At 36.7% G+C, this 26304-nt stretch overlaps 1 protein-coding gene across 1 annotated transcript in view; it reads right to left on the bottom strand.

Annotated features, from left to right (window-relative positions):
* Positions 1-248: 248 nt before the first annotated feature.
* Positions 249-26304, bottom strand: part of LOC111148832 (transmembrane protease serine 11C-like) — a 40532-nt gene continuing 14476 nt past the window's right edge. Inside the window, 7 exon segments of the mRNA XM_022505654.1 lie at positions 249-404; positions 3817-3926; positions 3929-3958; positions 4827-5079; positions 6145-6151; positions 6616-6787; positions 10239-10277. Coding sequence (XP_022361362.1) covers positions 249-404; positions 3817-3926; positions 3929-3958; positions 4827-5079; positions 6145-6151; positions 6616-6787; positions 10239-10277 — 767 coding nt within the window.

Genomic DNA, 26304 nt, shown 5'->3' with positions numbered 1-26304 from the left:
CATATAATTACCTTCAGTCTGGAGAGGAGTAAAGGGGAAATTATATTTCCTGGTTCCTTGCTGTCACTATCCCCTTTTCAAAATCTAGTATACAAAATTTTTCATAATTCTAAAATTGTATATCTTTATATTTGCAACATTAAATGCACATAAAGAAAGGTACTCTAAGTTAAATGTGGTTTGGAAATTACAAACACATTTAACAAGGGTATTGATTTTCAAATTTGAAACTATAAAGAAGTTCTGCACTAGAGACCAGTTTTGGACAAGATCCAGTCTTGATAGTGTGTTACTTGAGTGTAGACACCAGGCTTGTTTGGGAGAGCTCATTCATCTCCCCAGCTTACAGTGCCAGCAAGGCCAAGTGCCTTTCTAATCTGTACCAGAGGTCCGCTGGAGTCACCCTACAGAGAAAGAGGATGCATACAATTACTATACTTTAAAGATGAATACTGCTTAATCTCCTCTTCTGTAATAAAGACAGGGAGATGCAGAAACAGGGGAAAAAACTCTAGATATTTCAATATTGAATGGAATCATACAGTATTTGTTCTTTTGTGACTGACTTATTTCACTTAACACAGTGTCCTTCAAGTTTCATCCCTGTTGAAGCATGTGTCAGCCTTTCCTTCCTTTTTTACTCAATTTTTTGTATATGCAACACTTTGTTTATCTGCTTATCCATCAAAGGACACCTGGGTTGCTTTCATCTTTTAGCTATTGTGAATAATGCTTCTATGGATTAAATATACAAATATCTATTTTTGTCCCTGCTTTCAATTCTTTTGAGTGTATGCCCCAAAATGGAATTGCTGGATCATATTGTAATCTATTTTTAATTTTTTGAGGAACCACCATGCTGTTTTCCATAGAGGCTGCACGATTTTACATTCCACAAACAGTACACAGAACTTATGTTACAGTTTTAAAAAATCTAGTCTTTATTTCAAATTCATAGAGTAAGTGGAGAAAATAGAGAGCATCTCTCCATTTCTTTGTCTCTTTGGACTTCCTAGCTCACCTGTATCAGCTCACATCTGTTTTACACTCATTGTCAGATAAATGGAGGTATTTAGTTCTTTGCAAGGCTAATCCCTCCACCTGGTTTCTGGATCAAGGACACTGTTCTATCAATAATCTTCTCTTGTTTGTTTTCCTATGTCTTCATTTCCTGCACTGGCTTTCTCCACCAGGCATATACTTGCTTTTTTTTTTTTTTCAGTTTTGCCCATCAAAAAAAATGACAGCCTTTTTGGATCTTAAGACCACCTCCATTGTCCTAGTTATCTTCCTTTCATAGCTAAGTAGGCTTGAAGTAGTAATTTATACTGAAATTTCCATTTTCTTGTCTTATTTTCAACTTTCTTCTAAATGGTTTTTCTTTCCACTGACAAACCTTCTAAACATTACCAGTAAATGATTGCTGAAGTTGACACACTCTTTACAGCATCTATCTTACTCTTTGGCATGTGTCACTATTGACTATTCCCTTTTTCTCTGATCCCTGGAATCCTGTGACACCAATTTCTTATTGTTTTTGTTATTCTGATCTTTATTCTCTATTACTCTTTGCCTCTTAAAAGCATTTATACCAGAGTTCTATTACTTAGGTGTTTTTTATTTTACATATTTTATCTGAACAACTGTATTTGTGCTGAATTTAACTACCACCCAGATGATTAGAACTTTCAGATTTTTATCTAGTAACTTTTTTTCTGAGCCCAAGGTTTTTATTTCTAATGGCACACTGGACATATATGCCTGGATATTACGTAGGCACTTCAGATTTAGCATACTCCAAACTTCATCCTCCACAAACCTTCCTTATCTCTTGTACATCTTCTCTCAGTTGTTCAGGAAGAAATATGGAATTTAGCATGTATTCCTCCTTTTCCCTCTTCCTCACTTCTAATCAGTCCCACGGTCTTGTCTACCTGTCTTGTCTCTTCATTCCTACTGTGTCTCCGTTGAAGCCCTCATTACTTTTCTCAGGCAAAATAGATCTCAATATCTCTAGCTTACTTGCTTCCAGTCCATCTTCCACTCTGCCTGTATTGGATTTGGCAATTAGATCATCATTAGTAATCTTGGCTAGAACATTTTCACTGGTCTGATAGGACAAAAGTCTGCAAGCAGTGGGATAGAGAGTGAGTAAGTTAAGAATATGGAATAATGATGGTAAACTATTCTGTAGAGATTTGGCCAAGAAGGGAAAAAGAAAGACAGAGAAGGGTATGTTAAGGGAGATACCTAATACTGTTTGCAGGATATGAGAAAGAGCCCATTGGGGTGGGATAGTTCGGAAAATATGGAAGAAAGTTCAAATGCTTGTGTAGATAGAGAGGGGATGAAGAATACAGACAACAGATTAGATTTGAAGAGTAGAAGAAATTTGTTTGCCTGAGCCTGGAAGGTGGGGATAAGTACAAATATAAATTTATCATGTAGAAAAGAAATTAAAGGAGTTCTCATGATTTTTTCCATTCTTTTTTCTAGTTAGTATGAGGGAAATGTCATATGTTAAGGAATATAAGGGCATATAGGGACAAGTTCAAACAAGGTAATGAAAGGCTGACGTAGACTACGAAGGACGTATTAAAAAATTCTATAGTGTATTGAGGACCCAGCTGTGATTATATGACACCAGTTTACAAGGCTGCAAGATTTCTTCCAGTTGTGATCAGGAGTATACATATAGGAGCCAATGAAATAGTCATATTGCTCTGTGTTTAGAGATTATTAGCATGGGTGTGGGGACGTAGAAGATGGTGAAGGCGCTGAGGGGGCTGTCAGTTGAGTGGTTGAAATGATAAAACCTCTAGGCTGCATAAGGTTAGAAAAGAGTCATGGGGCTGAGGGCGATGGACTGAGATAAAATCACGAGAAACTGGCACTTAAAGCCATGACTTGGAATGGAAGAATAGGATTAGTGGGACAGTTGAAAGATGGGAATCTGTAATTAGAGATGATAATTACGTATTGCAAGTACTTGCTTGTGTGTCTTCTCGTTCCTAGAGAGCAGGAATAATGCCTTATGGTCTGGCCCGTAGTAATCCATAAAAAACGAATGGATAAAATAAAGGGTTTTTCTGGATTTACCACTGATTCTGCCTGTCTAGATAACTGCAGTAGTACTTTTGTTAACTCTGAGATTATTACTTATAAATAGCACCAGAGGTGTTTGAAGCATATTAAGCATAAGGAAAGGCAGCTTCGTGTGGCATTCAGAGTATAGACTATGTAGCCCAGCATCCCCTGTTTTAAGTCTGAGGTCTACCACTTAATACCTGTGTGAGTTTAAACAATTTACTTGACCATAGTCTAAGTCTCTTCATCTGAGGAGTAGGGCTTATAATAGTACAAACATACACCACAGCATTGTCATAACTTGAATAAATTAATATTTGTAAAGAGCTTAATACAGTGCCTACCACATGGAGATGCTGTGTAAACATTGTTAAATAAACAAAATATTGAGGGTATTGGAACCACCCTCAGTTAAGAAAGTTCCATGATCATTAGGTTTGGTGTTGGATTCAGTTGAGTACTTCTCAGTGAAAGAGAGCCAATCTGACTGAAGTTGCCAATATCCTATTCATCTCTTTATTGCTTATTCCAAATTTAGTCTCTTCCCCACACCTCCTGACAGCTTCTTATAACGGCAGGAGTGGTTTAGCACATTAGTATCTTAATTTAATAAGTATCTTATTAAATACTGAATTTTTCTTCTTTTGAGAACATTGCACAAGCAAATTGGAATAAAAAAAAAAAAAAACCACAGGAAAAAAATCTGGAAAATGGAGTAGGCAGATATACCTGGCAGGCATCCACATTTCCCTTCAGGAACCCCACATGCAACATTCCTGGTGTGATCACATGACCATATACCTCTTCACTGTTGCAGGTTTTATTATCTATAATCTCATTAATCCTTTCTGGAGTATATTAGGATTTGTTCCTAAAGGAAAAAAATCATATAATTTTTGCTAAGTTAATATTAATATCTCTGGCTAGGCTTATTAATTCTTAACTGTAGGTACAATTTCCAAATCAATGTAAAACATACATTTTAATTAGGCTTTTGTCTCCTTTCTTAGTTACAAAGTAGATTACATGTATGCCTTAGAAAACAAAATGAAAAATTCATATTCCAGAAACATACACTTTATAATCATTTTAAGATTTTCTGCCATTACTGTAATTCTGAATCATAGAATTTAATTTATTTTTTCTGCTTTCAGATGCATTTATGAACATAAATAGCCACTAAATCTTCACATTATTAAGGTCATGGAGATGCATTGCCTTGTCACATAGGACTACTCATTTCTCTCCATTAGAAATGCCCAGTCCTCTGCAGTCTTGTTTGTTTGTTCTGGTACTTATCTGCATAAAACAAATATTTATTCTAGTTTGTGGAGATTCTCTAAATGTAAGCTTTGTGAGGACAGGAATATTTGCCTATTTTATTCATTAATATATCCAAAACACTTGGACCTGTATTTGGAATAAAGGTAGTAATCAAGATAAATATTTATTGTATGAGCGAATGAATGAATGAATAAAATGGAGGAAAATAAATTACTTCTTTAAATAATGCATTCCTACAAAAACTGCCATTGTTAAGGGAAATTATGATACAAGCTCTATGAAATTATAGTTTCTGTGTGAATGTGGTTGAGGATAATTTTCAATCCATTGCACATTATCCCCTTTAAAATGATCTAGAGAAAGTATTTCTCAGATTTAGTTGTGATTTGGAGTATTTATTTTTAACTTCAAAAACTCAAATTCAAACCATGTGTGGAGGAAGGTTAGGAGCTCACCATCAGACTTCAGTGTTCCCCATCCAGTGACCACCACATCTGACTTGGGTGGGAATGTGCGAGTAGCTTCTGGAAGACATGCTCTTCGGATGTTGCTTGTATGTAATACTGGTGAGGACAGTTGCACAACAGCAATGTCATTATCGTGTGTGGGGTAATGGTAGTTTTCATGAATTGTAATATCCTTGATACTTCGCTGTGTTTGTGGATCACTTAAGAGGAGCCCAAAACTAACATTCCATTCTTTTTCTTTCTTTCTTTCTTTTTTTTTTTTAAAGATTTTATTTATTTATTTGACAGACAGAGATCACAAGTAGGCAGAGAGGCAGTCAGAGAGAGGAGTAAGCAGGCTCCCTGCTGAGCCGAGAGCCAGTTGCGGGTTCCCAATCCCAGGACCCTGAGATCATGACCTGAGCTGAAGGCAGAGGCTTAACCCACTGAGCCACCCAGGTGCCCCATAAAATATATTTTAAAAGATAAGCCATGGGAACTCATTTTATCTGTCCAGAAGGCTCAAGAGTATTTAGAAAGATAAATATGGTAAGATTAAATAAAAAGTGGGCAAGATTATGACACAGAGTAAATTTATGGAAATTAAGGAAATAGCCCAAATCTTCTTTTACAATTATTAAAAACTATAAACATATGGACATTGGGGAGGGTATGGGCTATGGTGATTGCTGTGAAATGTGTAAGCCTGATGATTCACAGACCTGTATCCCTGGGGAAAATAATACATTATATGTTCATAAAAATAATTAAAAAAAAACTATAAACAGGAAGATATTTCTGACTTTTACGATTATTTGTTAATCAAGGGTTTGTATATTAAACACAGAAAAATAGTGCTGTGAGAACATTTCAAAGTCTGGGTGCTTGGGTGGCTCAGTCCTTAAGTGTCTGCCTTCAGCTCAAGTCATGATCCTGGAGTCCTGGAATCAAATCCCACATTGGGCTCCCTGCTCAGCATGGAGTCTGCTTCTCCCTCTGACTGTCACCCCACTTGTGCTCTCTCTCTCAAATAAGTGAATAAAATCTTTAAAAAAAAAGTGCACTTCAAAGTCTCAAGGGTAAGAGGGATTTAAAAAAAAAACAAACAAAGCAGTAAGTGCTACAGGAACCAATAGAAATTAGTAAAATGAAGCCTCAAACAAAGGGCTAAAAAAAAGCAAATGCTTGGTGCAATAATATACCCTTTAAAGAAATAATAATTTCAAATCGGGCTGCCATATATATGGGAGGATGCAGGATGAATTCAAATACTTATGACTAAATAAATAAGACCAGATGAAATAATTGTGAGAAAGAAATAGGAGACCAGTGCTCTGTTTGGGATTTAGTTTCTTTATAAAATTGAATTAAGTCTAGCTTAGGATTCTCAACTGAGGGCTATTTTGTCCTCCAGAAGACATTTGGTGTTAATCGGAAACATTTGTGATTGTTAGTCCCTGGGGGATGCTGCTGGCATGTGGTGGGGAGGGACCAGGGATGTTGCTAAATATCCCGTAATGCATGGAACAGCCACCCCAAAACTAAGAATCATTTGGACCAAATATAATAGTGCCACTGTTGGCAGATCCCATTCTAGCCTGAATATATATATACATACATATATATATATATATATATATATATTTTTTTTTTTAACCGATTCATTGAGTAATTTTGAGAGTATACGTCACAATATGGAACATTTAGAGGCTTAGTTGTATGGCCATATTCTTGAAAGACGTTTATCAGGCTTTTGGTGCATGAGTGGCTTTAAGGCTTTCCGTGGTGCAGAGCTTACTTTATGAGGCGGCGAGCAGGAGTGACGAGCCCGCTGTTACTAATCAGAGTGGCTCCACACCCGTGCACACTGTTCTGTTGCAGGCTAGCTTGCCCAGGCCATTCCCCTTCCTGGGCATCCATGCCCCCTGCTATCTTGTTGCCAGAAGGAGTTATTGTTCCTTGTCCACAGCCTGCTCAAAATAGAGTTCACTAGCATACAATGATATTGCTATTGTTATGCATGCATTGCTCTAGTAAACAAACTCTCCACTGAGGAAAAGCCCACAGTCTTGGAGAAGTTAGGACTAACTGTGGACATGAAGTTTCCTGAGAAGTTATTCAAACCAGATGGACATCTTCCTCCCCCAACCTCATCAGTCATGTATGCTCTCCGTATATCAGTACGGCCTTGCTCTGATCTGTTCTAAGAAGCAAGTGAAATGAAATGTTTGAATTTGGAAGATAATAATCAGTAACGGTTGTCTATGTGTGCTTTTTAATTTTGTGAGCAGTTGTTTAAAGTAGTGATTGCCCCGAAACATTCATAAGAAAGAGTGAATGGATGTGAATGTCAATGGGATATTGATAAGAGAAAGAGTAGACAGAAATCTGTTTACATTCAAGTGACAATCCACCATATCTGGCTAAAAGGAGTAACACACAAAGAGAGCCAACCCTTTCCCAAAGTGATAATGCTTCTCTGTGTCAGAACTGTGCTCTCCTGTCAATTTAGATCCAAAGAGACTGCTCGACTCTTTTAAGTCTTTAAAGAAAATCTGCAGTAATCATACAACTTCCCTCTAATTCTGTCTCTGATTCTCTTGACTATGTCATCTTACTCTAACTAAAGCACTGAGCTTATTCCCTAACAAGTTTATGGTATCTTTTACTAGAGATGGTCAGCCTCATTAATAAAAATTTTTTCGAGGGCAGGAACCATATCTTTTAAAAAATATATATATATATTTTTATGAGGGCGCCTGTGTGGCTCAGTAGGTTAAACCCTCTGCCTTTGGCTCGGGTCATGATCTCAGGGTCCTGGGATCGAGCCCCTCGTTGGGCTCTCTGCTCAGCAGGGAGCCTGCTTCCCCCCCTCTCTCTGCCTGCCTGTCTGCCTGCTTGTGATCTCTGTCTGTCAAATAAATAAATAAAATCTTAAAAAAATATATAGGTATATATATTTTTAGAATCTATCATGGAGAACCTATCACCTATAAGGAATTCAATAAATGTTTATAGAAATGAAGTCTATGTCATATGACCCACAAGACATCTTGAAATAAAAATGATATTTGACTTCGAGACCCCTTTCTGGAATGGGTGTGTTCCTAACATTTAGAGAATAAGAAAAACTTGCCATAATCAGTGCAGTACACATTGATGAAAGCAGTGGTACTCAATCAGGGACAATTTTGGACTCCACTCTTAGCCCCAGAGGAAATTTGGCAATATATGGAAATATTTTTGGTTGTCATAATTTGTGTGGGGGGGGTGCACTTTTGGTATGTAGAGGCCAGGGATGCTGCTAAAAACCCTATAATGCATATGACTATTCCTGAAACAAAGAATTGTCTGGCCTAAAATGTTAATACTATTAAAGTTAAGAAACTCTGAATTAGAAAAAGGTATTTGTATCAGGAATTAGAACATTTAAATTAATTGGAAAGTTTAGATGGTCAGTTGCTTCCCGGGATGTGACAAGATAATGTCTTGAGATAGTCGTCCCTGAAGATGGAAAGGCATCAGGAGCACAGGGGAGGGACATGTAGACTTTTAAAAAGGTCTTTGTTAGCCTTTTGAAGTCCTTAAATGTGTATATTGCTTCTGATTCTAGATTGTTCTCTTTGATGCAATCTAAACATCAGATTGTTAAGGCAACCTTTTCATAAAAACCACTTACCTGCAACACAGCCTAGGTGGTTGTTATTTTTGAATGCAAGAGTCTCACTTTTGACTCACTGAATATTACTCCCTTTTCTTTTCCTCCTTCTTTCCACTCCCTTATCATGGAATCTACAGAGGATAAAACAAATAACTCAGAACCCAAAGGTATAAAGGTTCATCCTTATCCTCCCTTCTGTTCGGACAACTCCTAAAGGAAGTTGGCTTTTACTCAACTTCCTTCAGAGAAATATAAAAACAAAGATGCTTCTCTGTGGGCTAGGAGAACCTGCCTGGGATGACTCTACTTTCCTGTTTGTGCATTTGTTCAGATTTGTAATCTAATTTATATTCATGCATCAGTTTCCATTCTGAGTTCTCATTTACTCATTGTTGCTATGTCTCTTAAGCTTCTAGCTGCCACCTCTGCAGTATTACCTTGTTATAACCTGCTGAAATCTTACATGGCACTTTTAGCTTTTCTTATATCAGAAGAGGTCATACAGCAAATTTTAAAAATTTAAGGAATATAATGAAGACTTGATGGCTGATACTTCCAGAAACGTCAAAGAATCTACCAAGCTCTTATAGCCTCCCACTCTTCTAACTTCCATTCCATCATTTATTACTGTAATACACTTTGTCATGTACCAAACTCTATTCTTTCTTCAAACCCGTTTGATTTTTCTTGCCTACCTCTCCCCTCTTGCTATTTATTTAAAGTACAATTAAAACCTCAGATAGGCCAAGTCAGGTTGAGAATACTGATCTGGTTGGTTGCTTAGTGTTCTAGCTAGGGGATATACAAATTGGCTGATCTCTTTCTTATTGCTGTTTTTATTCCTGTCTTGATTACTTCTCTTCTGCCAACCTGACATATTTTTAATTATGGATTTTGATTGTATCAGTACTAAAATTTTCAACTGGAATGATTGACTTTAAAATGTCCTATTAGGATTGTTCAGTCAAAATGTATCAGAGAAAAATAATCTAATACAGCTTTGTGTTTAATTTTGCCCAGGTTGCTCAACTCTGCTGTGACTGAAAGGTAGTAAGAGCCATGGAGGTTGGTGTCACCGGGCCCCAGAGGGTGATTTCCAGCTGCCCTAATTAGTCTCAGTGCCCAGGTAAGAGCAGTGCTTCTCTGACAGCCTGTAACAGACTCTAGCAACCCCAGGGATCATATTTCCCAGGGCTGTTGGTGGGAGAGTGGAAGCAGAATGCCTTTGACAGCAAGGGAGCTGATTCTATGTAAGTCTCAGCACATGAAACTTGGCTTGCATGATCAGAATACCACAGTGAGTTCCCAGGCCCAAAGTTTTTATAGGTAGAATAAAAAATACAACCAGCATAAGTACCTTGTTTGTGCTATCTTCTTTTATCATTGCAACAGCTTGGAACTGAAGGTTTAAGAAACTAATTAATAACCATCCAGTTAGTATGTGTTGGATCTGGGCTCAAAACTGATGTGTAGCTGGTTTTCTGTCCTAAGTTCTTAATTATCACTGCTTGTCCCTAGATACCCTCTGCCATTATGGCATGTAATAATGTGTTTCTCATTTAAAATCAGTTGTAGCAGTCAATTTAATCAATTGTATCAATCAATTTAAGACCAATCATGGTCATCTTTTCCCAGGTTTCTAAAAGCAGACTTCCCATTACATCTTTGTGGACACTGTATTGATTGTCAAATGTAAGTCTTTTTTTGCCATTCAGGGAATTAAATTTCACTAGAAGATAACTCTTTGTTAACGAACTTACAAGCATTGAGAAGATTTTCTGCTGTCAGTGTTGCGATATCTAAGAGTCAAAGAAAGGGAAATAGGAAACATTTACATTTATGAACATATTTTTCAACATTAATAATATTTTGTTTTGAGGAATACATTATTTATAAATATAACCACATTATTCAATTTTGACTCTATAACTTCTATGTTCATGGATTAACACAGAAAGAAATAAACTCTTAGTATTCATTCTTCTGTTTCTAAAAAGACTCTCTAGTTTCTCATTATAAGTTGAAAGAGAGGTCTGCATCCTGGAAAGTAGTAAAATACATGAAAAATAGTGACCTTTCACTGTATCTTCATTCCAAATCACCAGATAACTGAATTATTTGACCGACCTCATTTATGCACCACTTTAAATCCTCTTAGGCCCCCCAAATTTATAAAGAACTTACCATACTCAACACCCAAGGAACAAATAATCCAATCAAGAAATGGAGAGAAGACATAAATAGACATTTCTGCAAAGAAGACATCCAAATGGCCAACAGACACATGAAAAAGTGTTCAATATCACTTGGCATCAGGGAAATAGAAATCAAAACCAAATGAGATACCACCTCACACCAGTCAGAATGACTAAAATTAACAAGTCAGGAAACAACAGATGTTGGCGAGGTTGTAGAGAAAGGGGAACCCTCCTACACTGTTGGTGGGAATGCAAGCTGATGCACCCACTCTAGAAAATAGTGTGGAAGTTCCTCAAAAAGTTGAAAATAGAGCTTCCTATGACCCAGCAACTGCACAACTGGGTATTTACCCTAAAGATACAAATGTAGTTATCTGAAGGGGCACGTGCACCGAATGTTTATAACAGCAATGTCCACAATAGTCAAACTGTGGAAAGAGCCTAGATGTCCATCAGCGGATGAATGGATAAAGATGTGGTACACATGCGCGTGCGCACACACACACACACACACACACACACACAGTGAAATATTATGCAGCCATCAAGAAAATGAAATCTTGCCATTTGCAACCATGTGGATGGAGCTAAAGGATATTATGCTAAGTGAGATAAGTCAATCAGAGGAAGACAATTATCATATGATCACTCTGATATGAGGAATTTGAGAGGCAGGGCAGGGGGTCATGGAGTCTAGGGAGGGAAAAAATGAAACAAGATGGGATTGGGAGGGAGATAAACCATAAGAGACTCTTAATCATGGGAAACAAACTGAGGGTTGCTGGAGTGGAGGGGGCAGGAGGGATGGGGTGGCTGGGTGATGGATACTGGGGAAGGTATGTGCTATGGTGAGCACGGTGAATTGTGTAAGACTGATGAATCAGAATCCTGTACTCCTGAAACAACTAATACATTATCTGTTAAATAAATAAGTAAATAAGTAAATAAATAAATACTCTTGGCCCATATCTTATTCCAGCCACAATGTGGTGATGAATTCCATAAATATTTGGATCCTCTTTACTGAGAATTAATTTCACACATTCCCTTCTCAAGTTAGCGCCTTATGTTTCTCACTTTGTGCCAGAAGGAATCCACTGGACATTCCCAGATGGGCAGTGGGAAATGTGGGAGTTAACTCTGTTGGAGCTGTTGTAATGCTTCCCCCTTTTGTCATACGGGGAACACAGTTCTGATATATAACTCAGAAGATCCCATGGGATAGAGCTAGATTTGCTCCTGATGCTGAAAACTCTCCCTTCCCATTTCATTCTTTTTGTTCAATACTCTTTCTCAGATCAACTACTATGTGCAAGTCTCTGCTGAAGGCTCTGCTTTTTGAGAAACCAGGCTAAGATAATGAAATAACCATATATTATAACAAATAATGCTAATAACTAGGAAAGACTATGTATATTATTTTTTAAAAAAGATTTTATTTGTTTATTTGATAGAAATCACAAGTAGGCAGAGAGGCAGGCGGGGCTGGGGAAGGAGGCTCCCCGCTCAGCAGAGAGCCCAATGCGGGGCTCCATCCCAGGCCACTCAGATCATGACCTGAGCCGAAGGCAGAGGCTTAACCCACTGAGCTGTCCAGATGTCCCAAGACCATGTGCATTATTATATTTGGTGCATTTTTTTGGTGTTGAGTTGTATTTTGCTATATTTGTTCCTTTTAAAATTAATATCTTTTGTGTGATTTCATTATTCAGAATACTCAATTAAGCATGCCATTTCATTTCCCATTTGCTTTGGATTAAAAAAAATTATTTGGTAATAAGGCCAACTTTAATATTGTCTGCTCATTCCTAGACATGTAGGGAGTATTTTAGGATGAGATTTACAATAGACAATTTCGCTCTTGGCCCCAAATCCCTGCAGAACCAGCAAACCATGATAAAAGTGTTTGAGGAGAGTGTGGACAAGTGAATCACAATTATGTCCCAAATTTCAGATGTAGAAAAATGTAAATATATTAACCACTTCTACTTAAAAGTTTCTCTTCAAAAATGAATCACCACTTGCTTAATAGGTTAAATACTATAAATGCCAATGAAAATTCATTTTTATTATACTCTTGCATTTCTATAAATCCAGGAGGGATTATATTCGACAATTATAGTTACACACTCTTTCATTAGGTTGCACAACAAATCAAGGAGACAAAAGAATCCTTTATCAGAACGTCAGCTTGTTTGAACAAAAAGGCAGGAGCAATTTAACCATCAGACAGACTGACTAGATATGAGTCACACCTACTTATACGGAAAGGTGGCCCATTTCCATCTAATCCTTTATAGCTGCCTTCCAGAAGCTAATTTTTATTGGGCAGGATACTTTAGAGTTTGATTTTGAGCTTTGTATGGTTAGTAAAATGTATCAAACTATATTAAGAGTTTGGGAAATAATTTGCCTCCTGTAAATCAACTGAAAATCAATAGGAAAAAATCCTATACCTTACGAGAACTAATCATTTAGAAAACCCCACTATGTTCACAGAACTTTCTTCTTTCTTTGAGGTGTCTTTATTGATGTATGACTCGCTAAAGGGAAGAAATGTTTGTGACTTATAATTTGCTTTTAATAGTTGTGTTATGCCAGAGCTTCATAGAGTAACTATCACTTGGGTGGAGGAAGGGCAGGTGCAGTACGTGGGGAAGTGATTTAAGTTGTCACTCCCTAGGATTGAGTCACTGCTGTTTGTGTTTCCTTCTTTTTAGTTTCCTTGGCTCACACTCAAAGGCTAGAATTCCTATGGATTTACGTTTGAATCAGGAGTCAACTCTATCACCTAAGGTACTCTGTGTACAGCTGTAGCATATAAAGGAAGAGACAAAAAACAATGGCACTGCCCCTGCCAAGAAGGAGTTTCCATCAAAGGATAGTAAGACAAAGCATTTTTAAAAAAATACTACTTACAAATGATACATTTATTTTTATTTATTTTAAATTTATTTTTTAAATTACTTTTCACTGTACTAGAATTCATTGTTTATGCACCACACCCAGTGCTCCATGCAATACGTGCCCTCCGTAATACCCACCACCAGGCTGGCCCAACTTCCCACCCCCGGCTCCTTCAAAACCCTCAGATTGTTTTTCAGAGTCCATAGTCTCTCATGGTTCATCTCTCCCTCCAATTTCCAACTCCCTTTTCCTCTCCATCTTCCTATGTCCTCCGTATTACTTCTTATGCTCCACAAATAAGTGAAACCATATGATATTTGACTCTCTCTGCTTGACTTATTTCACTCAGCATAATCTCTTCCAGTCCCGTCCATGTTAAAATCACACTGAGATACCACATTACACCAGTTAGAATGGCCAAAATTAACAAGACAGGAAACAACATGTGTTGGAGAGGATGTGGAAAAAGGGGAACCCTCTTACACTGTTGGTGGGAATGCAAGTTGGTGCAGCCACTTTGGAGAACAGTGTGGAGATTCCTTAAGAAATCAAAACTCGAGCTTCCCTATGCCCCTGCAATTGCACTACTGCGTATTTACCCCAAAGATACAGAGGTAGTGAAAAGAAGGGCCACCTGTACCCCAATGTTCATAGCAGCAATGGCCACGGTCGCCAAACTGTGGAAAGAACCAAGATGCCCTTCAACGGGCGAATGGATAAGGAAGATGTGGTCCATATACACTATGGAGTATTATGCCTCCATCAGAAAGGATGAATACCCAACTTTTGTATCAAGACAAAGCAGTTTTTTTTAAAAAAGATTTTATTTATTTATTTATTTCACAGACAGAGATCACAAGTAGGCAGAGAGGCAGGCAGAGAGAGGAGGAAGCAGACTCCCTGCTGAGCAGAGAGCCTGATGGGACGCTTGATCCCAGGACCCTGGGATTATGACCTGAGCGGAAGGCAGAGGCTTTAACCCACTGAGCCACCCAGGCGCCCCTCAAGACAAAGCAGTTTTAAAAACAGCTCAGGAACTGTGCATTGATCTTCTCCTGTGGGCCAGAAATCACAGACAACTGACATGGACCCTGTCCTCAGTGAACTTGGGAGTGTAGTAGGAGAGATGGACGACGAAGTAGATAATGTAATCTTGTATGATTAGTGCTATGGCAGATTTGTGCATAGAAAACTGGAGACACCAGGAAAAATCACTGAGCATAGAGGGACAGCAGGGGAAATAGGAAGAGCTGACGACAAAAATTCTTTTGGAAAGGAGCCAGTTAAACTTACTGGGGGCAAAATAGGCATGATTCACTCATCGTTGACCATTAGATTAGAAAAGATGCTTAGATGCTTTCTAAATGAGGCTTTGGATCTGTAATTATTTAATATTGGGTGTCTTTCTGGGATTCAAAAGTAAGAAATTAAAATTTGGATATATTGGTAAAAGTTTGATATCTAGTGACTATTTTCTTCCTTAAAAAATATCTAAAACACATCGCATGCCCACCTTATTGCCCTTCACTCAGTTACCCCATCCCCCACCCACCTCCCCACAACCCTCAGTTTGTTTCCTGGAGTCAAGAGTCTGTCATGGTTTTTCTCCCTCTCTGATTTCTTTCCATTCAGTTTTCCCTCCCTCCCCCGTGAGGTGATGAGCACTGGCTGTTATGCACAATTAATGAATCACTGAATATTAAGTCAAAAACTAACGAGGTACTATTATGTGGGCTAATCGAATTTAAATAAAAATAAAATAAAATATACAATTAAAATTACAAAAATAAATGAGAGAAATGGAAAAAAATATCTGAAACATAATAATCATGAAAACTAAGCTGTGTGATTCTGAAGTAGAAGGAAGACTTTTATAGTAGCAGTAGATAAGTTTATAATATAGATTTCACATAGATCATGGGCTTTAACTGTACTTAGGTGAATTTATTACTTTACATAAGTCCAAATGGTAAATAAATTGATTAATCCTACTTTTCAAATATTTTCCCTAGGGTTTCAGCATTAAAAATATAGAGGAGATTACTGATTCTCATTTGGAGTATTTTATGAGATGTTTAAAATTTTTCATCTGTTAGGTTTGTGAAAATTTTAAAAATATAAGTAAATGTACATGAACTTACTAAGTAAGGAAACTGCTCTAAACTTTTTTTATAACTCAGGAATTATCCTTTTCCACCTTGGAAGTTCATTCATAATATTTTCATTGCCCCCTTCCTCCCAAAAAGGAGCATTAATATGACTGGTCTGAATTAAAAGGCAAAGAAACGGAACAGGCACTTGGATTGTGGTTGAACAAAATGTGATTCTTTGCACACCGAAAGTTTTGATTAATCACCTAGCTGTGTAATTAGCCTCAGTAAATGCTTTTCTTTATGCCTCTCATTAGACTGAAAATTATTTCTGTGGTTAGACATTACATATTTGTCATTCCTCAGAGTGATGTAGATTAGTTTTTTACAGCACATATCTTCAATATGTTTGCTATTTTGACTCTGAAGATGAAAATTTAAAAAGTATTTTATTAAGAGTTAATTATAATAGGTACATCTTTTAATAAAATGTTTTAGTAAAATTAATACATTTTAAAATTAATTAAGCCTTTAAAATTAGTTAATTCTTATATATGCAGGTGGTAATTTTTAAGGTAGAATTGTGCTTCAGTTTTTTTATTTTTATGAAGAGTTCAAAAAATATGAAAAATCCAAATTTATTTGGATATTATTCTATACCTAGCCATCATTGATTTTAGCCTTGGAAGCAGTAGAGAAGGCTACTGCAATGAAGAGTGGACAAAACATGTCCTGAGAAGTTTGTTTGTTTGTTTGTTTTTAAGATTTTGTCTATTTGACAGAGAGCAATACCAGAAGCAGGGGGAGCAGCAGAAGGAGAAGGAGAAGCAGACTCCCCACTGAGCAGGGAGCAGATGCAGGGCTTGATTCCAGGCCAGGGATTATAGCCTGAGCTGAAGGCAGACACTTAACTGACTGAGCCACGTAGGCATCCCATGAAGGGTATATTTAGACAGTTATGTTGATATAGTGAGCAGTGGACAATGTAAGTGATAACATATGTATGGCTTAAGCTTTTGAAATGACACACTTATGTTTCTTTCTTTTTTTTTTTTAAAGATTTTATTTATTTATTTGACAGACAGAGATCACAAGCAGGCAGAGAGGCAGCAGAGAGAGAGGGGGAAGCAGGCTCCCTGCAGAGCAAAGAGCTCGATGTGAGGCTCGATCCCAGGACCCTGGGATCATGACGCGAGCCGAAGGCAGAGACTTTAACCCACTGAGCCACCCAGGCGCCCCAACACACTTATGTTTCTAAGTGGCCTTTTTGAGGACACATATTGGACAGAAAGTTAATATTTAGGATTAGCACTTTCACTTTGAAAAGTTTCTATCTTGATTCTGCCTCATACCTAGACATATTGTGAAGGTCTGCATTTTGACTCCATAACTCTGGTGTAACACCCAGCTGAGAATACTTTATGGATGGATTTCTTTCAGCTCATGTCCCCTGCTTTTCTTTATGAACTTCTTGGAGTTTCTCCAAGAAGCTTTCCTTCTTAATTCTGTCTTCTCAGATAATTTCTTAGCTTCATATTCTCTTGCCAGTTTGCAAATAGTAGTTTTTGATGAAAAATAACCATCACCTTGTAATATTTTGTTCATTTTGAATGAATTAAAATTTTTTCTCTGAAATTTATTTGTTTAAAATGTATTTTTTTACACTAAAAAAATTCTGAGAACTGTACATATTTGAAAAAAAAAAAAAAAAACCAGAGGGGTTCCTGGGTGGCTCAGTGGGTTAAGCCTCTGCCTTCGGCTCAGGTCACGATCTTAGGGTTCTGAGATCGAGTCCCACATCGGGCTCTCTGCTCGGCGGGAAGCCTGCTTCCCCTCTCTCTCTGCCTACTTGTGATCTCTCTCTCTCTGTCAAATAAATAAAAATCTTAAAAAAAAAACCCCAGAAAGATAAAAATATTCAGGCATTGGTTAATAGACCCAATGACAACCATAAGAGAATTTATAGACTTATTTTATGCAATATTTATGAGTAAATCCATGAAAATTACATAGTTTTTGAAGTTGCACAAGTGACTGTCATTGAACACAAACCACAACTATTCTTACTCAGAACATGTAGGACTCTTGTATGTTTCTTTAGACATCCTACACAAGAGACAAAGAATGTAGAAGGCAAAAAGAATAGAAAAACTGGCTAGGAAAAAATTTCTGAAATTTTAAAATTTCTTACTGACAGACTGAGTAAAGATATTTCTTTCTTCTTCTTCTTCTTTTTTTAAAGCTATTCATATTTTGAATGTCTTTTCTTGTCCCTTATTGATTTTTTCCACATTATGAGCTTTAATCAAAGCTCTTAGGTGTACAACTTATCAGTAACAGGAATCACTTTAAGGGAAAAAAAAAACATTGAAACTGGCATCTAGTATATGGTACTTTAAGCTATTTAATGTGTACTGCATTAAGAGAAGTAGGCAAGTGATTTGTAGGCATAACAAATCAGTTATGTAAAGGAAGAATCAAAGTGGTCTTGCCTGATGGTTTTAGTACCTTTACAATCTTTTATTAAGTGTTTATGAATGTAAAAAGATTTTAATATCAAGAAAAAAATCTCAAGTAACCTAACTTTGCATTTCAAGGAACTAGAAGAAGAAAAATTACCATGAGGAAAGAAATAACAAATATCAGAGAAGAAATAAGTGAAATAGAGACTAAAATGATAGAAAAGTTCAATGAAACTAAGAACTGGTTCTTCAAAAAGATAAAGACAAACCTTTAGTTACACTAACCAAGAAAAAAAGAGAGAGAATTCTAATAAATAAAATCAGAAATGAAAGGGATGTTATAACTGATGCCACAGAAATACAGAGAATCCTAAGAAGCTACTATGAACAACAAAAAATTTGACAACTTAGAAGAAATAAATAAATTCCTAGAAACATACAGCCTACTAAGACTGAATCATGAAGAAATACAAAATGTGAACAGACTGATTACTGCTAAGGAGATTCAATCAATAATCAAAAAGCTCCCAACAAACAAAAGTCTAGGATCAGATGGCTTCACTGGTGAATTCTATCAAACATTCACAGAAGAATTAATAGCAATTCTTTTCAAATTTTTCCAAAAAATAGAAGAGGAGGGAACACTTCCAAACTCATGAAGCTAGTATTACCCTGATACTAAAACCATACAAGGATATCATAAGAAAAAACAATTATAGGTCGATATGCCTGATGAACAAAGATGCAAAAATCCTCAATAAAGTATTAGCAAACTGAATTCAACAATACATTAAAAGAATCATACACCATGATCAAGTGGAATTTATTCCAGGAATGCAAGGATGGTTCAACATCTGGAAATCAATCAATGTGGGGTTGGGGGAGGTGGGCAAAATTGGTGAAAGGAGTCAAAAGGGGGTTATTTTCCACTTATAAAATAAATAAGTCATGGGGCTGTAATGTACAGCATGCTGATTATAGTTAATAATAAAATCTTCCAGTTTTGAAACTTGCTAAGAGAATAGAACTTAAAATTTCTCATCACAAGAAATTTTTTTAATAAATATGTATGGTGACAGATGTTAACTAGACTTATTGTGGTGTTCATTTGGCACTATATACAAATATTGAATTGTTATGTTGTACACCTGAAATTAGTGTAAAGTTACCTCTCAATTATACCTCAATAAAAAACATTTTAGGCTGCTAGAGTATGGAGGATAAAATATCATTATTATATTTTAGTGGGAGTAACTACATAGTGCTAGTTTTTCAGTCTTAAAAGATTGCCAAATTTCTCAATGTCATTTAAAAAAACTCACACTATGACTCATTTAAATAATATATGTTACAACAATAACTCAGAGATCTAGGAACATGGGATAAAGAGCCAAACTCATCAGAGTGTCTAAGATCTAATCCCAAGAAATGTGTATATTTTTTAAATGTAATTTTAAGAAATCCAACATTTTATTATGATATAATAGCAGATTCAGATGCAGTTGTAATAAATAATATTTATGTACCCTTTTCCTAATATCCCCCAAAGGTAATATCTTGCAAAGATATTACAAAGACAACATCTTCAAAACTACAGTACAATATCATAACCAGGATATTGACATTGATGCTGTCAAAATACAAAACATTTCCATCATCACAAGAATTTGTTGTGTTGCCCTTCTATAGTTACATCTACTTATTTCCATCCTTCTCTTCTTAATCCCTGGTAACCACTAATCTGTTCTCCTTTTCTACAATTTTGTTATTCAAGAACATTATATATTCATATAAATAGAATAATACAATATATAATTTTCTTGATTGGCTTCTTTCAGTTGGTATAATTTTCTAGAGATTCATCCAGGTTGTTTATCACTGAGTAGTATTTCATGGTATGATGTACCCATATTTATTTAACCCCTGACTTCTTGAGGATATCTGGATTGTTTTAAGTTTTTGGCTATTAGGAATAAAGCTGCTATAAATGTCATGTAAAAATTTTTGTGTGAACACAATCATCATTTGTATGAGATAATACCTAGGAGTGTAATTAATGGGTTGTATGGCTGTTGCATGTTTAATTAAAAAAATACCAAACTGTTTTCTGGAATGGATGTGCCATTTTACATTCCCATAAGTGTAGTATGATGTGTAGATGATGCAGTTTCTCCCTATCTTTGCCAAGATTTGGTTTTGTCATTATTTAAAAATTTTTTAGCCATTCTCATAAATGTGTAGCAGTATTTCATTGTAGTTTTAAGTTGCATTTATCCAACGGCTAATGATATTGAAATCTATACATGTGCTTGTTTGCCATTTGTATATTCTTTTTGGTTAAACATCTCTTCCCATGTTTTGCCCGTTTTCTAAACTGATTGTTTTTTTCACTGAGTTTTTGAGAATTCTCTGTATATTCTAGATACTAGTCCTTTGATAAGTGGTGTCCTGATATTTTTTTTTCCAGTCTGTAGATTGTCTTTCCATCCTCTTAACAAGGTATTTTGCAGAGCAAAAATTTTAATTTTGATGAAGTTTAATTTGTCAATTTTCCTCTTTTGGGTCATGGTTTTGATGTCAAATCAAAGAGCTCTACCTAGCCCTAGCAAAAGATTTTCTTCCACATTTTTTTTTTTCTAAAAAAGATAATCTTGGAGTTCCTGGGTGGCTCAGTCCGTTAAGCATCTGCCTTTGGCTCAATAAAGTATTGATCCCAATAAAGTCATGATCCCAGGGTCCCGGCTCCGTGGGGAGCCCGCTTCTCCCTCTCCCTCTGCCTGCCACTCCCCGCCTGTGCCCACACTCTCTCTCTCATCAAATAATAAATAAAATCTTAAAAAAAAGATAATCCTGTATATCAACTTGGGGACAGTTGAGAGGCTTTTGATCCAAAAAGATGGCTTTTCTCTTCATTTGTTTACATTTTCTTTGATTTCTTTCATAAGTGCTGTGTGATTTTCAGCATTTAAGTCCTGTGCATATTTAGTTAGGGCTCAGGAAGGGTGGAAGTAGAGGATCCCTATTCAGCCTTTGCTGGCATGGGTTGAGGTAAGGCCATAGTTTTTTCTTTGGTGTTTTGGCTGCAGCTGGGCAGTTACTGTCGAAAAACATTCTATCTTGTTATACTGATGCTTTCCTGGTCTTTTGAATGAAGAAAGCAAGCTTCCTCCTATCCTTTCCCCCCTCTATTCTTGGGAGTTTTAGGGTCAATGGCTTCTTCAGGACTCCTTTGAGAATATATGAAGCAAACTGATGGGAACTCACCACCATGTTGTTTGCTCCTGAAGGTCACTGCCCAGTCTGGGCTCTTGTTATGTTTGTTTTCTATATAATACCTAAGAATTTTAGCTGTATTTAGTGGAGGGAATAAGAGAAAGTATATTCAGTCCATCTTCCTGGAAAGGAAAGTCATGAATTCCCTACTCATATTTATAAAACTTTCTTCTTACACCTTTTATTCTATTTTTTGTTTTGTGTTATCATCTCAAATCCTGGCTCCTCTTTTTTTCTTCTTAATAAATGAAAATATTTCCCAAAGCTCTATGTTTGACTCTCCCTTTTCTCACCTTACTATATTTTCAATCTTATTCTTTTTTTAGGACTTCATTATCATGTTATGAGGATGGTCATCATATTTATGGTTTTAGACCCAAGCTTCCTCCAGAGGACCAATCTTTTATTTCCAAATGCCTGATAAATAAGTTTATCTGGAGATGTATAGGCTATCTAATACTCAAAATGTAAGCTAATCATTTATATTCTACTACTTCTTTATTCTCTATTTCTTTTTTTTAAATTTAATTTTATTTTTTCAGTGTTATTCTCTATTTCTATATGAAGTTAACATCCCACGAATTACTCAGACTTAAAACTTGGATGTTGTATTCAATTCCTCTCACTGTTGTGCCTCACAACAGTTAAGTTCTGTCATTTTTTAACAATCAGTTAAGTTCTGTCATTTTTTAAAAAGATGTTTATTTATTTGAGAGAGAGAGCAGAGCAAGAGAGAGTTTATGAGCAAGCGGGGAAGGGCAGAGGGAGGAGAAACAGACTCCTCAATGAGCAGGGAGTCCAATGCGGGGCTCAATCCCAGGACCCTGGGATCATGACCTGAGGTGAAGGCAGATGCTTAACCTACTGAGCCACCCAGGCACTCCATTCTGTCAATTCTGTAAATATAATCTCTTTGATATATGTTCACTATTTCTAATATTATTTTCACTATGATAGTTCAGGTTTTTATTTTTTTTTTAAGAATTTATTTATTTATTTGACAGAGAGAGAGAGATCACAAGCAGGTGGAGAGGCAGGCAGAGAGAGAGCGGGAAGCAGGCTCCCCGCTGAGCAGAGAGCCCGATGTGGGGCTCAATCCCAGGACCCTGAGATCATGACCTGGGCCAAAGGCAGCAGCTTAACCCACTGAGCCACCCAGGCGCCCCAATAGTTCAGGTTTTCAATTCTTCACACGTGTACCATTTTAATTCTCTTCTTACCAGCCTTTCTGCTTAAAGATTCTCCCCTCTAGCTCATTTTATACAACATTATCAAATAAAATTTTAGAAAGCAAAGTTTTAACCTTGTGTTTTTAATAATTTAATGGATCTTAATGGACCTTATCAGAGTGCAAACTCTTTAACCTAAAACACATCACTCTTTTTTTTTTTTAAAGATTTTATTTATTTATTTGACAGAGAGAAATCACAAGTAGGCAGAGAGGCAGGCAGAGAGAGAGGAGGAAGCAGGCTCCCTGCTGAGCAGAAAGCCCGATGTGGGGCTTGAACCCAGGACCTGGGATCATGACCTGAGCCGAAGGCAGCAGCTTAACCCACTGAGCCACCCAGGCGCCCCGTAAAACACATCACTCTTAATTTTGATTATGTTATATAACTCCACTCAGCCTGGGTGTAAGAAGTACAATGGCCTCAAAGGCTTAGGTTCTTGGGAAATAACAGAAAGCTAGGACGAACTTGAAGGGAGACAGGGGCATTAGTCTAGCTATATGTACAGTTGGCTTCTTAGGAGTATATAGGGCAAGTAGGTTTTTTGAAAGCCCATAGCAAATTTGAGATTATTTGGGTTTGATGGTGATTGGCAGTATTCTCTGGCACATTATCTTAGTCAGAGTTCTCTAGAGAAACAAAAGTATTTTTAATTAATTAATTAATTAATTTATATATAATAAGGAATTGGCTCACAGGCAATTATGGAGTCTGAAAAGTCCCACGATCTGTCACTTGGAAGCTAGAGACCTAGAAAAGCCGGTGGTGTCATTCCAGTTCAGATCCAAAGGCCTGAGAAACAGACTGCCAATGGTGTAAATTCCAGTACAAGGGGAGGAAAAAAATCAACGTTTGAGCTCAAAAATCAGGCAGAGAGGGAGAATTTACCCTTTCTGTATCTTTTTATCCTATTCAGGCCTTAAAGGGTTAGATTAGGCACACCCACACTGGGGAAGGCAATCAGCTTTACTCAGTCCACCAATTCAAATGCTAATATCTTCTGGAAACATCCTCACAGATACACCCAGAAATAATGTTTAACCAGGTATCTATGTGTCCTGTTCAGTCAAATGGCCACATAAAATTAATTATCACACAGATCTATCCCAACCTCAGATGCATGATGTTGGCTATCAGGACAGTAGTGTCTGTGTTCCAGATGTGTCTAATACATAGTTGTATTATTCAATAATTTGGATTTCAAACTCTAAGCTCAAGGTTGCATTTTAAAAATCCTTAAATATTATTCTAAGTAAATATCTAGCTTTATTGGAAGACATTTTGAAATGCCAGGAATAATGCTCCACATCTTTCAGGAGACTTGGCAACATTTTTTTTTTGGGAGGGAATTAAGTCAAAAATTGGGAAATGATGGTGTCTGAGGAGCCATAAGTTACATAAAAAATTTACTCACTCGAAGTTATTTAATTAAATAAGGAGACCCTAAACACTCTCATTCAAAGACTATTTGCCTTTGAATGTATAAATTACTATGAAATATTTAAAATAAATTTGGAGAACATAGAAGAAAGATCACAGAGAAAACGGAAGTGACAATAAGAACTCTGCTTGACATCGAAGTATGAGAAAGAAATAAAATATAAAGAACAAAGAAGAGAGCCAAAAGCCTTAAATATTGGGATCATTTAATGAAGATACCAATAATCCTGCATTTCCCTAAATGCCCCGAGGGAACTACAATACCCACTATATATTAATGACCGTTCATAGTAATGTCAGAAAAAGTAGGTGTTAAGTTTGAGATAGGTTTTTTTTTTTTTAAAGATTTTATTTATTTGTTTGTCAGAGAGAGAGAGAGCACAAGCAGGCAAAGTGGCAGGCAGAGGCAGAGAGAGAAACAGGCTCCCCCGGGGAAAGGAGCCCGATGCGGAACTCGATCCCAGGACCCTGGGATAATGACCTGAGCCAAAGGCAGCGGCTTAACCAACTGAGCCACCCAGGCACCCTTATACTAAGAATATTTTAAGAAAACTTTTGCTTAAGATTGATTCTTAGAATGTTTATAGCAGCAATGTCCACAATAGCCAAACTATGGAAAGGACCTAGATGTCCATCAACAGATGAATGGATAAAGAAGATGTGGTGTATATATACAATGGAATACTATGCAGCCATCAAAAGAAATGAAATCTTGCCATTTGCAATGATGTGGGTGGAACTAGAGGGTATTATTCTGAGCAAAATAAGTCGATCAGAGAAAGACAATTATCATATGATCTTTCTGATATGAGGAATTTGAGAGGCAGGGCATGGGGTTTGGGGGGTAGGGAAGGAAAAAAATGAAACAAGATGGGATGGAGAGGGAGACAAACCATAAGAGACTCTTAATCTCACAAAATAAACTGAGGGTTGTTGGGGGGTTGGGAGAGTAGGGAGAGGGTGGTTGGGTTATGGACATTGGGAGGGTATGTGTTATGGTAAGTGCTGTGAAATGTGTAAGCCTGATGATTCACAGACCTGTACCTCTGAGGCAAATAATACATTATATGTTAATAAAAATAATTAAAAGATTTCAAAAGAATTCAAAAAGATTAAAAAAAAAGAAAGGACACTCTGGGGAATATAATGCTTTTATTTATTTATTGTTTTCTTTTAAAAGATTTTATTTATTTATTTGACAGACAGAGATCAAAAGTAGGCTGAGAGGCAGGCAGAGAGAGAGAGGAGAAAGCAGGCTCCCCGCAGAGCAGAGAGCCTGTTGTGGGTCTCGATCCCACGACCCTGGGATCATGACCTGAGCCGAAGGCAAAGGCTTTAACACACTGAGCCACCCAGGTGCCCCTACAATGCTTTTAAAAAATGTCCTCTAGGATTAAAGAATCATTAAAGAATGGTTAATTCAGTTCCTTAAAGCATGGTAGAAATAAAGCCATGCATTATCTCAGGATCAATCCACATGAATGGAATGTGTTCTACTAACATCATCATCCATATTTCAGTCTTGGCCAGCTGCTCCCAAATGAATGGTAGGCCAGAGCTTCATTCTTCCTCTTGTAAAACTCTTAATAATGGGTCAGGACTGTCATCCTTATATATAAAGCTCTATGTTATTATTCCTTCTGCTACTTCCATAGAATTTGAGTTTTTACTTTAACCATATGTGATTTACCATAAGTATTTAAAATATTTCTCACACCTGTTCAATAGATAGTTAAGTCTACCAGTACGTACAAGGCATTTTTGTGTAGGAAATTATTATTTTTAAATATACTTATTAAAGTTATGAGCATTAACTTTGTAAGGTGCTTCATTTAAAACCCTTACTTAGCTTATGAGATATTTCTTCACTTTTACAAGGAATGACCTGATTTTTTCCTTTCAGAACTTTTAGGAGAGCCGCCATGTGGTCATCCTTGTAGTCGTGTAGTTGGTACACCTAGCATAGTGTGACATTTTTTTCTTAGCTCTTGGTGTGTTAGTTTATGGCAGTGAGTATCAAGTACATCATTCTGTGAGGTCCACTTGTTTGGTGAGATATCATTTACATAGTTTTCCTGTTCTCTTTTTGTGCACTAAAATTTAAATTACATAAACATTAAGTATTATACATATGTTCTGTTTCATTGTTAAACTATAGAATAACAAGACCATGGAAGTAATCTTGTTATAAAATAAGTAATAAAGGAAAATTCACTGTGTTAACCAATTT

The sequence above is a fragment of the Enhydra lutris genome, unplaced genomic scaffold (assembly GCF_002288905.1).
Source record: "Enhydra lutris kenyoni isolate GAN:26980312 unplaced genomic scaffold, ASM228890v2 scaffoldscaffold21, whole genome shotgun sequence".
Lineage (NCBI taxonomy): Eukaryota > Metazoa > Chordata > Mammalia > Carnivora > Mustelidae > Enhydra > Enhydra lutris.
This window is presented reverse-complemented; position numbering and strand designations above follow the sequence as displayed.